The sequence below is a fragment of the Trichoderma harzianum genome, assembly GCF_003025095.1.
Source record: "Trichoderma harzianum CBS 226.95 unplaced genomic scaffold M431scaffold_7, whole genome shotgun sequence".
NCBI lineage: Eukaryota > Fungi > Ascomycota > Sordariomycetes > Hypocreales > Hypocreaceae > Trichoderma > Trichoderma harzianum.
In genome coordinates this window covers 33,216-45,673 of record NW_020209255.1, presented here as the reverse complement: position 1 = coordinate 45,673, position 12,458 = coordinate 33,216, and the positions used below count along the sequence as shown (strand labels likewise).

The window sequence follows — 12,458 nt, the reverse complement described above, 5'->3', positions numbered from 1 at the left end:
TTGAGATACAAGAATTAGATTGCAATGATTTGTCCAACAGTTCATTTATTTCGCAACTTCTTCACAGTGGCGAAGATGGCATATCTCCACTTTCAGCTGGCAGTCCATCTATCTATATAGGAAGTGATAATCTTGATGTGCTCGTTGGCAGCACTCAAGGGACAGAGGAGAGAACGGGCCCGACATAATTTCTGGGAAGATTTCTCGATATGTATAAGTTTGTAATGGAATAACAGAAGGTGGCCCTTTGTCTTTTTCAGAAAACTGTTGTTTAAGAGCTATGATTAGAACCCAGCATAGTTAATATATATGTATATGTGTAAGGCATCTGAGAGTTCGAAGATCGATCTTGTCAAATACTTATCGTCTACGAATTTAGATAGTTTATTGTATGTAAGCATTATTAGAACAGACTACAGTGGCTGATCGATGTTATTATACCTGTGGTATAGGCATATAACTGGGAAAGTTACTGTATACCTTCGAGATTGTATAATATGTACCTCGGACTACATGTATGGAAAGGGCGTTTTATAGCGTGAGCTAGCCCGTACTATTAGTTTGCCTTGTGCTCAGTTAAGGTGCATGCCGCATCTCAGCGTGGGAGCATCGGGGCTATTAATTAATAGGCACCCCCGCACCCCGCATAAACCGGAACTCACCCAACACATTAACATCCATCTATTACTTCTATTTTCTGCCTTGTGCTCCTGCCAGCGCCAAAGCTGTAGCCAGAAATAAATGATAAGCCCACATCAGGAGGCAAAGATGGGTCGAGGGGCCAAAGCTTGCAGTGCCTGTCACTGGAGAAAGGTACGTGGGCAATCCGATACATCCATATGACGAGAATCGACGATGGAGGCTGAGACTGGTTGCAGGTCAAGTGCGACGTACAAGCTGAGCCACCATGTACCAATTGCCGAATATTTGGGGATGATTGCGTGTACGGCTTAGTTACAATGAAGCGCAATTTACAATGTCCATATTGACATTAAATAGGCCTCATCAGAGAAAGCGGAAAGGCGAGCTTCCACAAACCACATACTTACCGCCTTCTAAGCGGAGCACCAATAACCAGACCCGTATCACGACCCCAATACCAGCGCAAGAGCAACAACGACGAAGCATTTCAGCGCCATCGCTACTCAGCCCAGCAGAGCCAAACGGAGCAGAGGCCGGAGATCCACCACGGCCAAGCAATGCGAGTCCTGGAAGCTATCTCGGCCGCGCGGAATACGTCCAAGGCGTAGCCCCGATAGACGAGGAAGACGCGAAGGACTATGCTGATGAACCAAACAACGCTTTCTCTGAAGTAGATCATAGGTATCTTCAAGAACTGGGAGCCTTAGAGTTGCCGACCCGCGTTCTTGGGGACAGTCTAATTTCGCATTTCATGGAGCGATGCTATCCGTGGATGCCTATCGTGAATCGATCAGAGTTCCGAAAGACAGACGACTTCGAACCCTCATTACTCCTCTTTCACTCTCTCTGCACTGCAGGGTGCAGGGTTTCAATGGCCCCGACGGCGCAAGAGGTGGGCCAGGCATTTTATCACAGAGCCAAAGCGCTGTACTATTCTGGGCATGAGAAGAATCCACTCGTAATCGTCCGCGCCATGTGTATGCTGCAATGGTGGAATCCTTCAGGGCCAGAGCACGTATCGATCGACTCCAGCAGCTTCTGGCTACACATGACCGTTGGTCTGGCGCATCAGATTGGACTCCACCGGGAGCCAGACCGCAAGCAACCTCATGCTAGCTTACGGAGGAGACTTTGGTGGACCATATTCGTAAGTATTCCGTTACAAGTATTGCGAGCAAATTATAAACTGAATATACTGACTCTGTCCACTCAAAAGTCTCGAGACTGTTTGATCTCCATGTGCCACGGACGGCCACGGGCTATACATCCTGAGGGTTTTGATGTGAGGCCGCTAACGTTGAACGACTTTCCTGAGCTTAATCTCGATGCCCACTTATTTCTGTCTTATGTTGACATATGTGGAATATTGGGTGATTTGACGGACGCGATCGTTAGAGACATGTTTGGTCGAGCAAATCGAGTGGCGATTGAAGCAAGGTTGTTGAACTGGAGTCGTCATTTGCATGAGGATCTACGGATATACCATCAAGCTGGAAAATTGGCCTCATACAATTTCAAGGTTCGCCAGCTGTGGGTTGCGTACTTCACTGCCTTGGTGCTTTTGTTCCCAACAACAGCTCATGCGCCTTCTGCTATGGCGTTATTGGCCACATCCTTCATTGTGGCTATTTTCGAAGAGTTTCTGAACCGTGGCGAGTTGCCTATGCTAGCGCCTGTATTCGTTTTCTATATGATGACTGCAGGTCTAGTCCAATCAACCAGTCTGAGATGCCCGAACCTCGAGGTTGAGACGCGTCATGAGTTGGATATTATCGATCAATGCTTGGCAGAAATGGGGAAGAGATACCCGTCAGCCACCGGCGCGCGAAGGGTTATTCGCGCTGTTTTTCGCGCTGCTACTAAGCAAGACAAACAGATTGGGCTATTGACATTTACGATAGATGGCAACCAGCGACAATACCTCGAGCAATTAGGGCCGGAGTTGTGTCCCAAATGGGATGCGATTCACCGTATGTCTAAGGACGCAGGGGAAACCACTGCTAGGCAGAGAGCAGTGATCAAACGACCACGCCTCACAGTAACAGGGGCTCGGAAAGGAATACCTGATGAGGGGTTAGAAGATGTTGGACGGCTGGTGACGGAATTTGATTCAAACCCAGTGCTTGAAACAGATAATATGCCACCTTCATTGGCAATAGACCCCCAGCAAGAGGTATTAGGCACAAATGAGTATTTTATGGAAGGAATGGACGGATTTGGAAATATGTCATCATTAGGAAATTGGATGCTAGGCACATGGGTTGGAGGGATGGTAGATATGGCTTCGCTGAACGCTTTCAACAGCTAAACATACACAAGAACAGTGGCACTTCGGGGGGGGGGGGGGGGTTTAATTTGTACAATAACTGCATTTTGGTGAAATGAAAAATCCACAAGGCTATAAATACCAAGATATATAATACTTCTAATACATCCATTGCATTTTCTCACTTGTAATCCTTTGTAACACTTACAATAATATCCACTTGTTTTACTTCAGTGCCTTGCATTTACGTTAAGCCAATGGGAAAAACTGTCATGGGAGTATATGGTACTCCAGAATTCCATTGATCTAGATATGTAGTAGATATACTATATGCCCCCCTTTTCCGTTTAATTTTCTAGTTATCTCAATACCTTAAATCTCTCTATCTACCCAGGCGCCACCATAGCTCAGGAGATTCCTCTCATGACATACTACAACCAAAGATAGAGGCAGGTCATATATTTACCACTCATAGTTAAGGAACATTCAGCCTTTTCTTTGGCACATCATCCCCAAAAGCAAAGATGACCTTTTGGATTTTGCCTTTCTCGAATTGCCTATAAGCCTCCTCGGCATCCTCTATGGAAATGATGTTGTCGCACATGAAACTGCTTTACTTTAAGTATTTAATCTACTCAACGTAAGAGGTAATCCATACGACTTACCCCAATAGATGCTGCGTCTTTTTTAACACCTCAAGCGCTGGAGGGAAGACGGCGCGAACCGGGCAGCGGCCCATTTGCAATCGCAAGTTTTTGTGATACGCCTCATTTCCAGTCCATGGAACCTAGTGCCTCATGATCAGAATGAAACTGCCCCAGTAGTCAACTTCAATCCACGGTGATTCACATACCTCTCCATAATGGACACCGATACTACTGATAACACCCCAGGGCCGCAGTATATCAAACGCCAGCCTCAACGCCGGACTCTGGCCCACAATTTCAAGCGCAACATCGATTCCCCTTCCTTCAGTGACTTCAAACACGCGCTTCTTTAGGCCTTCAAGATCAGTGGCAAAGTTCAGCGGCTCAGCGCCTAGTTGTTTTGCTCTCTCGAGGCGGTCAGGGATGGAATCAATGGCGAATAGGTGTTTCGGCTTGAACTGGAGGGCCGATACTATGGCGCACAGACCTACAGAATGGCAGTTGCTTGGTCAATGAACAGTATTTTGAGGGACTCGAGGCGGGAGATGAGTCTCACCAACCGGACCACAGCCGACCACAGCCACGACTGCATCTTTTCTCTCCGTGTCTTTCAGCAAAGCATAGCCGTTACTGGCGGCAAAGTACCCAGTAGGTAGAATATCAGCCATTAAAACAAGAAGCTTCTCATCGATTTCTGGCGGAGCTAGGACAGCAGTACTATCTGCCAAAGGGATCCGCACCTAAATTATATGTCAGGCATAGTTAAAGATCATCACATATAGACGGCGGGGCAAAACGGCAAGAGAATTGACTTACATATTCAGCCTGGGCTCCATCTAATGCTGTGGTGCCAATCAATGAAACTTTGACGCAACGGGAGGTTAGGCCACGAGTGCAGTAGAAGCATTCCCCACTACGGTCACTCAATATTAGAACTTCCCTCATGTAGCTGGTACAAAATGGCTAAACGTAATGGATGTGGCATACCACTGTATCGAGAATGGGCATGTAATCTTATCCCCAACGTTGAACAACTTGATATCATCCCCGACTTGTGTCACAGTGCCGCTAAACTCATGTCCCAAAATGAATCCCCGAGGGACCGCGTGGTGGCCGCGATACATGTGTAGTTCGCTGCTCGACGCGATCAGCTTTGCAAACTTCTTCGTAGCTTTTGAGCTACCTGATGGGTCGTAAAGAACACGTACGTTCCACAAAGCCCAGCATATTGCACTTTGACAATAACGTCTCTGGGGTCCTCGATTTGAGGCAAGGGCCGATCCTCCACACTGACGTCGTATTTCCCGTTGAATACAACTGCACGCATTGTCGCCATGTTGTATCAGCTTTGACGATGTATAAATTTTTTTCTGCACTTGTGGAAAAGATTGACATCGGGGGGCTTTTACGCAAGATCGATATCCATTGATGCGATAAACGAGCTTTAGTAAACACAATTAGGCTCATTTATTTCGTCTACCTAGTACAGAACAAATCAACGCCATTTGGACTTGCTCGTACAGGCATCGCCTAACCCTGCAATCGCCGAGCGGGGGATCCCTCGGTGATTTTGAGTTTCGTGGCGCCCACTAGCTCGACAACCAAAGTGCCACCGAGAGCTATCGCCGACATCATTTGATCAAATTAATCGGAGTTGGCATAATATTGCTGTCGTCGTTAATAAGGCAGTCATTGGGTGTGATTTGCATGAAATGTGTAATTCTCGAGTAAGAGAGCTATGAGTAGTCCATCCATCTATCGCCATCAACCACTCGTCGATAGTAGAGCACAGTATACACCTGTTTTACAGAAACAAGCCGTTCACAATGGAGTCTATTCTGCTAAAACATTTTGAATACACTGTAAGTAGATGCAGAGGGTACTCTGGATGTTTTAGAAACTCGGCTGATGTATAAAATACGATCATCAGTTTGAGGATCCGTCTTTAGTTGATAATCGCTGTTTCGTCAACGGGCAATGGGTTACCGCCGCCAGTAAAAAGAGCTTTCCTGTACATGGTGAGCAGAGATCGTGTATAATGATATTGCCTTTCTTCATGCTAACATTGGCCAAGATCCCGTCGATGATGCAGTGGTATGCCTCGTACCTGATCTATCCGTTGCAGAGGTTCGCGACGCCATTAAGGCCGCTGAAGATGCCTTCCAAATCTTTCGCAAGGTTCCACACCGTGACCGTCGCTTCATGCTGCGTCGTTGGGGAGACCTCATCAAGGCGGCACGGAATGATCTAGCAGCACTATGTACTATTGAGCTTGGCAAGCCGTTTAGTGAATCTCTTGGTACCGTGGCATATGGCATAGATTACCTTGACTGGTTTGAGTCCGAATGCGAACGCATCTACGGCGAGACGATCCCAGCCTACCGCAGGGGCACGCGCATCATGACGGTTAGAGAACCTCAAGGTGTTGTTGCCGCTATTACCCCCTGGAACTCACCGGTGGCAATGATCACTCGAAAAGCTGGAGCCGCAATTGCTGCTGGCAACACCGTGGTTCTGAAACCTGCTCCAGAGACACCGCTCTGTGCTATTGCCATGGCCAAGTTATTTGAGCGCGCCGGGTTTCCCGCCGGCGTTCTGAGCGTAATCACTTGTAGCCCAGAGTCGACGCCCACCATCGGAGAGGAACTCTGCAACAACAAGCTAGTCAAGCACCTCAGTTTTACCGGCTCAACAGCAGTGGGCAAAATTCTGAACACACAGTGCGCACGGCATATCAAGAAGACCAGCCTGGAATTGGGCGGCAACGCACCGTTCATCGTGTTTGAAGATGCCAATATAGACAGCGCAGTGGATGGCATGATTCTGTCCAAGTTTCGGTCCTCTGGACAAACATGCGTTTGTGCAAATCGCATATTTATCCACGAGCAAATATATGACGAGTTCGCTAACCGGCTCAAGACTCGAGTTGCTGAGACAATTCGCCCTTCAGCCTCCGTTTGGGATCCAAAGTCGAATTTCGGGCCGTTGTATGCCGGTAAAGGGGTGGAGAAGGTGCAACGGCATGTGGATGATGCGGTGAGTCGAGGAGCGAAAGTAATCCTCGGAGGTAAAGCCGACCACAACTACGGACCCAACTTCTATCCTCCAACTATCATCACTGGATCTAAGTCGAACATGTTGTTCTGTCAGGAAGAGACATTTGGCCCAGTGGCATGTCTGATACCTTTCTCCACCCAGGAGGAAGTCATTCGTATGGCAAATGATACCGATGTTGGTCTGGCAGGATATTTGTTCACAGAAAACATCAACACATTGTGGGATGTCGCAGAAGCACTTCAAGTTGGCATGGTAGGATGTCGCGTTGGTTTGGTCAGTGCTTGTGAGCAGCCATTCAGTGGTGTCAAGGAGAGCGGACTAGGCATTGAAGGTTCTAGCCATGCTCTGAAGGAATACACGAATATAAAGAGTATTACTCTCGGTGGGTTATGAATACCAAAAAATAGCGTTGTACATCACATTGCAATTGTAATCAAACCACATTGAGGTGTAGCTAGGGATTAAGATATAACAGGCTAGCTTGGTTCACAGTTCTTATAGCAGTAGCAGTGTAATATACCAGCTGTCCTATGCCATGTTTGGCGTTTGTCTGCTTATCTAGGTAGTTCAAAGATGCATTCTCCAATCTGTTCTCTATCGCTATTGGCAAATGGCTGAATTTCTTTTCACCCAGTTCAATTTAGCTTGAAGGTAGCTGAGTCCCGGGCCGGAGCGGCGAGTTGGATTGCTATGAGAAATTGTGTTTTGCAGAAAAGGGTATAGTGAGAATAACTAGCGATCAATTAGTTTATGCTTCAAATTACTGACTTGGAAGGCTTGTGCTTTGCAGAAAGAGTGCTAATCCCTATTACCATTTGTTATACATTGGTTGCATTACCTATTAGCTATATATGAATATTGACATAGCATTTTAACCTTGCTATAGTGAATGATTTATATAAACTGGTGATATGAAGTCAACTCCCTTTACTGGAGAAATAAATAATCAAATTGCATGAAGATTCTAGGGTATATTAGTTTGCGGGGTACGCCACTACCCACGAAGATGACTAAGGCCTTTAGGTACTCTCAGGTGCGTGGGATGTGTACTAAGGGAGCTGAACGACTTCATTGGCTTCATCCGCCCAACTACATCTACTTCTCCCCATTGGCCTCAGCTTAGCCAGCCTCTACATTCAGTCTTCTTAATGATTGCCAGTCGGCGAATGGCCTGCACTTCCTGCAGGCAGAGCAAGGTAGGACACAATTCTCAGCCTATAAGCTTCATGCATAGACAGTCGTAACACGATCCTAGTCTCGCTGCGAGAAAGGCGATGGCCGCTGTAGGCGGTGCGAGAAACACGGCTTGTTGTGCAAAGAAGACCCCCAATTTCACAGAAATGACAAAAATAGGCAAGTCACTCAAACATTGTCATTCACGATCAGTTTATAATGGAGGTATCCAGGCGATTTGATGAATTGGAAAAGCGCCTTGGAAGTATTCATGAATGCTCTCGAACATTCTCAGCAAGGAGGCTCAACAGCACCAACACCCCAAGATAGACCACGAGTGGAAAATTCACCGCCTATATCAGGTCATCAGGGAGATGTGTCACAGGTGGTGGTGCATCCAGCTATCGATCCGTCTCTACAACCTTCTCAATCCACGGGAAGCGACTTCTTGCCGCCGAATAGTCGTCGTACGCTGCCTTCAGTATCATCTCCCGCTTCTGTTGATGCAATTTCTCGTTGCATAGGAGCTGTTCGGCTCAAGAATACTCACATCAATGAGCTGTTCAATGTGTATGTTCTATTTGATGGCAAAATTGTATCCGCGGTGTTGCGCAGCTAACCAGGAGCAGGTTTTTTTACTTCGTATCACCCCTTCCTCCCCTTTCTTGATCCTGATCAGATGCCCGATGAGTATTTATTCAAGTCAACATTGTTATTTTGGACCATAGTTAGCGTTGCCGCGCGTCGTTATGAGCGCGACGTTAGTCTATTGAGGAAATTATCCAGCTGTGTTACAAAGCTTGCTTGGGAAGTAATTTCCACACGAGGGAACAAACTCACCACCATACAATCGCTGCTGCTTTTGTGCACTTGGCCTTTCCCAACGTGTTCACTATTACTTGAAAATACTCCGGTATGGGGTGAAATTGCACTAAGCATGGCCACTCAGTTGGGTCTATATCAACCAGATCAACCTGGCTATTTCTCTCGGTTAAACTGCATTTCCACAGAACCTCTTCGAACAGAGAAGATTCGAACCTGGCTCGCCTGTACTATAGTAGCTCACAAGTAAGTGACGTAGCGTGGATTTTGCCTTGAACTATAGCTTACTTTAACTAACAATGCTGCGGGATATGGATCACTTCCTACAACACTATCCAATTTCGCTCTCACAGGAAGGATCAGAGATGAATATTTTCCACGCATTTCACAGCCACTGAAATCTCAAACCGAACTACAAGGGTTCTTTGGTAAAGCTACAAGAGCAATGTTCGACAATCCAGCAGAGATTGAGGGACCAGAGCCGACAAATGTTGGTCCTTTTGTCAGAGCTCTGGAAGCTGATCTTGAAAACGTTTTCCAGGGGATGGATGGAACCTCCGGTAAGATATTTTTGATCCTCATTGGTTGCGCAGTCTGGCGTCACACATGAATAGACTTAACTCGTCTTCACTATACGGCAGTGAAGCTGTTTTTGCTGATCCAGCACTTTTTCGATCCCGATTCACCTGAGAGACGACTCGCCGTGCTAGAAGCATACAATTTTGCGACTAATTTTATCACATATATTATTGAAGTGGACGTTAGAATAAATCTTTTTGCGCATATTCAGTTCACTTATTCCGAATGCTATTCACCGCCGCGGGAGCTGTGTTCAAAGTCCTTCACTCATCTTACAGCCCGGATGTTGACACAGAGTTGGGAAACGCCACCCTAAACCAGGCTATAAGCGCCATGAGGAAATGCTCGGTGGAAAATAACGACGTTGCAGGACGGCATGCCGAGATCATGCGCCAGCTTTGGCTGAGCACAGACACCGTCAGCACGCCTGGTTGTTGGCAGCTTCCATCTTTGGTTCATCGACGCCGATTTGGGGCCAGTCTAGCGTATGACTGTCTCTTTTACTGGAGGGATAACGTCGGAGGACAACGAAGTACTGGATTAAACTCTTCCGCAACGAGTTCGTATGCCCTGAATAGCCGTTGTTTACTGGTTGTTGATCGCTGCATCTTGCTTCGAGGAATCTCACTAATCATCGTGCTCCAAAGTTCCAATAGGATCAGACGCAGTGTCGGAGGCAGCTTCCGCGGCCACAGAACATGCGTTGAGCTCAAATACACCTGAATTGCAGGCTCAAACCAACATGGACTGGGCTAGTTTTGCATGGGCGTCAGGAATGGATCTGACCGCAGATGGATTTGATTCCGATATTTGATGTAATTCATGAAAGGTGGAGGGAGTTCTAAGGATTATTAGCTTGGAATGCCCGTCATGTAGGCAGAAATAAGCCTGATCAAATGTGATGTTTAACGTGTGATCCCCATTGTACTAACAATGTTGCAGCCCCAGCAGACTCTAGATTCAACTGAAGCTTATATATACAACCAATCTTAACCGTCATTATTGTGTTATAATGAGCAAAGCTTGGAGCAAAAAGCATTGACTTGATGTGGACAACGATCGTCATGCGTAGTCCAAATGTAAGCGGCGTTAGGCATAATTAACTGTGAAAGTGAGCAATGGGGAGAAGGTTGCTTCCTTCAAGTGGAATAAAGATCAAGAATGAAAGAGAAAAAAGGTGATTCAAGGTCACTTGATTTCCTTTCTCGGAGCGGAGCGGCCCTCCAGGACAACACGGCACCCATTCAGCGCCGCTTCGCTCCGGATTCCATCCTACCCGCTCCGTCTACTAAGAGACACGATTTAGGCGAGGAAGAAGTAAAAGAATATATATTACGAAGTGCCATCGTCAATGACGAAAGCTGGCTCTCAGGTCATCTCACAGCGACTTGATAAGCATACCAGTTCCAAAGACCCAGACCTTCAGTTTCAATTTATTTACGGTCATATTATCAAAATGACAAGTCTTTCATATGATGTCATTGTGGTCGGGGGCGGCAACGCAGCCCTCGTTGCTGCGCTCTCTGCTCACGAAGCTGGCGCCAGAACCGCCATCCTCGAAGCAGCTCCCAAAGCTTACCGTGGCGGAAATAGTCGTTTTGCGTCTGCCGCATTCAGGATCATCCACAATGGCATGGAGGATATTGAGCCGCTGATTCACCCAGATTGGAAATATCTGGCCAAGCGCGCAAGGCTCGTGCCCTTCACCAAGGAGCGATATGCAAATGAGATGTTGGAGACTTCTCGCGGTCACTGCGATAAAGAGGCAATGCATGTCATGTTTGATCATTCCTATGATACTGTAAAGTGGATGCGCGACCAGGGAGTGCGATGGAAGCTTGCACTCAGCAAGTTCTTCAGCGAAGATCAAATCACACAAGATGTTGTGGACATCAACCCAGGGCTTTGTTTAATTGCCGATAACGAAGGCATTGGTCTGACCGACAATCTCTGGGCGGCTGTAGAGAAGAGCTCCATTGATGCTCACTACTCTTCTCCTGCTTATGATCTCATTACCAATGGCGCCAACATCCTCGGAGTTCGCGCACGCCAGAAGGACGGCTTTGTCGATTTCAAGGGCCAGGTCATTCTGGCATGTGGTGGCTTCGAAGCATCGCCCCGCCTTCGTCGTCAGTACCTTGGGCAGGGGTGGGATCTCGCTAAAGTCCGTGGATGCCGCTATAATACGGGCACCATGATCGAGAATGCCATCTCTCACGGAGCACAAGCTACAGGCCACTGGGGCGGTTGTCACGCTGTTCCCGTCGACCACAATGCCCCCGCGGTTGGCGATCTCAGGCTGACTGAAAAACGAGCCGATACTCCTATCCTTTTGCCATAATGGTTAACAAGGACGGACAGAGATTTGTGAATGAGGGCGAAAACACGTCCGAGCTCACTTACGCTGCCATTGGAGAGCAGATTGCCAAGCAGAAAGAAGCAGTCGCATTCCAGATCTTCGACCAAAAAGTTCTCAAGACTTTGGAGCCGCGTTACTCGACCGCCACGCCTGTGGTTGATGATACTTTAGAGGGACTTGCTCAAAAGCTTGGCCTGAATGTAAAGCAATTTGTTGATACGGTTCGAGAATTCAATGCCGCAGTGCCAAAGACGGGCCAGTTCGACCCTTTCCACTTGGATGGTCTGTCTACAGGAACAAAGCTGGCTATCCCCAAGACCAACTGGGCCCAGGCGATTGATCAAGGCCCTTTCGTTGCATACGCTGTTACATGTGGTAAGTTTATACCCCATCTGTGGGTCTGTTAATAATGCATTTTGTTTTATTCTTACCAATCTGGCGCAGGTATTACGTTCACATACGGTGGCCTCAAGACCGACCCCTACGCTCACGTTCTCAACAATGAAGGAGAGAAGATGCCTGGTCTCTCGGCCGTCGGTGAGATCAGCGGAGGTTTCTTCGCATTCAATTACCCTGGCGCTGCGGGTCTAGTCAAGGGTGCAGTGTTTGGCCGACTGGCTGGTCAAGCTGCGGCGAGAAGGGCAAAAGATCAGAATAGGGCCTAGGTGGCAAATATTATCCAATGGACATCGAGACTGTAAAGAAGCGCCATTAGTTTAGACAAAATTATAAATGCATTCTAGCCCTCTGAGAGACAAAGATTATATATTAACAGAAATCTTGTTGCATTCTTATATCATAAGGAGGGCTGAGTGAAATAAGTTAGTATACTTCATCTGAGATCTTCTGTTCTGAGAGAACAGCTCATAATCTTGAGCCAGCTTCATCATAAACCAGGAACGGAATTTACTGA

The 12,458-nt window shown here is 47.1% G+C and overlaps 6 protein-coding genes across 6 annotated transcripts; 5 read left to right on the top strand and 1 right to left on the bottom strand.

The window, feature by feature from the left end:
* The first annotated feature begins 687 nt into the window (after positions 1 to 687).
* M431DRAFT_116725 (hypothetical protein) lies at positions 688 to 2,979 on the top strand. The gene is made up of 4 exons (XM_024911970.1): positions 688 to 813; positions 879 to 943; positions 1,000 to 1,789; positions 1,859 to 2,979. The coding sequence occupies exons 1-4, from the start codon at positions 742 to 744 to the stop codon at positions 2,948 to 2,950; spliced, it is 2,019 nt and encodes a 672-aa protein (XP_024773204.1). The 5' UTR covers positions 688 to 741; the 3' UTR covers positions 2,951 to 2,979.
* Positions 2,980 to 3,383: 404 nt separating this feature from the next.
* M431DRAFT_116723 (hypothetical protein) lies at positions 3,384 to 4,891 on the bottom strand (the record flags this gene model as incomplete). Its single annotated transcript, XM_024911969.1, has 7 exons — positions 3,384 to 3,516; positions 3,574 to 3,695; positions 3,762 to 4,042; positions 4,112 to 4,295; positions 4,372 to 4,468; positions 4,543 to 4,689; positions 4,764 to 4,891. 7 exons carry the CDS (start codon positions 4,889 to 4,891, stop codon positions 3,384 to 3,386), a joined length of 1,092 nt encoding a protein of 363 aa, XP_024773203.1.
* Positions 4,892 to 5,381: 490 nt separating this feature from the next.
* M431DRAFT_520518 (hypothetical protein) lies at positions 5,382 to 7,005 on the top strand (the record flags this gene model as incomplete). Its single annotated transcript, XM_024920431.1, has 3 exons — positions 5,382 to 5,417; positions 5,486 to 5,573; positions 5,630 to 7,005. The coding sequence occupies 3 exons, from the start codon at positions 5,382 to 5,384 to the stop codon at positions 7,003 to 7,005; spliced, it is 1,500 nt and encodes a 499-aa protein (XP_024773202.1).
* A 705-nt stretch (positions 7,006 to 7,710) lies between these two features.
* On the top strand, positions 7,711 to 8,493 carry M431DRAFT_440368 (hypothetical protein). The gene is made up of 4 exons (XM_024915196.1): positions 7,711 to 7,808; positions 7,868 to 7,965; positions 8,019 to 8,355; positions 8,415 to 8,493. The coding sequence occupies exons 2-4, from the start codon at positions 7,887 to 7,889 to the stop codon at positions 8,452 to 8,454; spliced, it is 456 nt and encodes a 151-aa protein (XP_024773201.1). The 5' UTR covers positions 7,711 to 7,808; positions 7,868 to 7,886; the 3' UTR covers positions 8,455 to 8,493.
* Positions 8,494 to 9,249: 756 nt separating this feature from the next.
* Positions 9,250 to 10,100, top strand: M431DRAFT_440379 (hypothetical protein). The gene is made up of 2 exons (XM_024915197.1): positions 9,250 to 9,745; positions 9,843 to 10,100. The coding sequence occupies exons 1-2, from the start codon at positions 9,412 to 9,414 to the stop codon at positions 9,998 to 10,000; spliced, it is 492 nt and encodes a 163-aa protein (XP_024773200.1). The 5' UTR covers positions 9,250 to 9,411; the 3' UTR covers positions 10,001 to 10,100.
* A 542-nt stretch (positions 10,101 to 10,642) lies between these two features.
* M431DRAFT_531256 (hypothetical protein) lies at positions 10,643 to 12,286 on the top strand (the record flags this gene model as incomplete). The annotated part of the gene is made up of 3 exons (XM_024920822.1): positions 10,643 to 11,470; positions 11,548 to 11,920; positions 11,990 to 12,286. The coding sequence occupies 3 exons, from the start codon at positions 10,643 to 10,645 to the stop codon at positions 12,208 to 12,210; spliced, it is 1,422 nt and encodes a 473-aa protein (XP_024773199.1). The 3' UTR covers positions 12,211 to 12,286.
* Between the last annotated feature and the right edge of the window lie 172 nt (positions 12,287 to 12,458).

What these genes read in the sequence shown, in the direction of transcription:
- M431DRAFT_116725 (XM_024911970.1), top strand. Translation starts at nt 742, where the DNA reads ATGATAAGCCCACATCAGGAGGCAAAGATGGGTCGAGGGGCCAAAGCT. An exon ending in ATATTTGGGGATGATTGCGT is followed by an intron (nt 944 to 999) that starts GTACGGCTTAGT and finishes GACATTAAATAG; the next exon opens with GCCTCATCAGAGAAAGCGGA. An exon ending in GACTTTGGTGGACCATATTC is followed by an intron (nt 1,790 to 1,858) that starts GTAAGTATTCCG and finishes TCCACTCAAAAG; the next exon opens with TCTCGAGACTGTTTGATCTC.
- M431DRAFT_440368 (XM_024915196.1), top strand. Translation starts at nt 7,887, where the DNA reads ATGGCCGCTGTAGGCGGTGCGAGAAACACGGCTTGTTGTGCAAAGAAG. An exon ending in CACAGAAATGACAAAAATAG is followed by an intron (nt 7,966 to 8,018) that starts GCAAGTCACTCA and finishes GGAGGTATCCAG; the next exon opens with GCGATTTGATGAATTGGAAA. An exon ending in ATCAATGAGCTGTTCAATGT is followed by an intron (nt 8,356 to 8,414) that starts GTATGTTCTATT and finishes AACCAGGAGCAG; the next exon opens with GTTTTTTTACTTCGTATCAC.
- M431DRAFT_440379 (XM_024915197.1), top strand. Translation starts at nt 9,412, where the DNA reads ATGCTATTCACCGCCGCGGGAGCTGTGTTCAAAGTCCTTCACTCATCT. An exon ending in ATTAAACTCTTCCGCAACGA is followed by an intron (nt 9,746 to 9,842) that starts GTTCGTATGCCC and finishes AAGTTCCAATAG; the next exon opens with GATCAGACGCAGTGTCGGAG.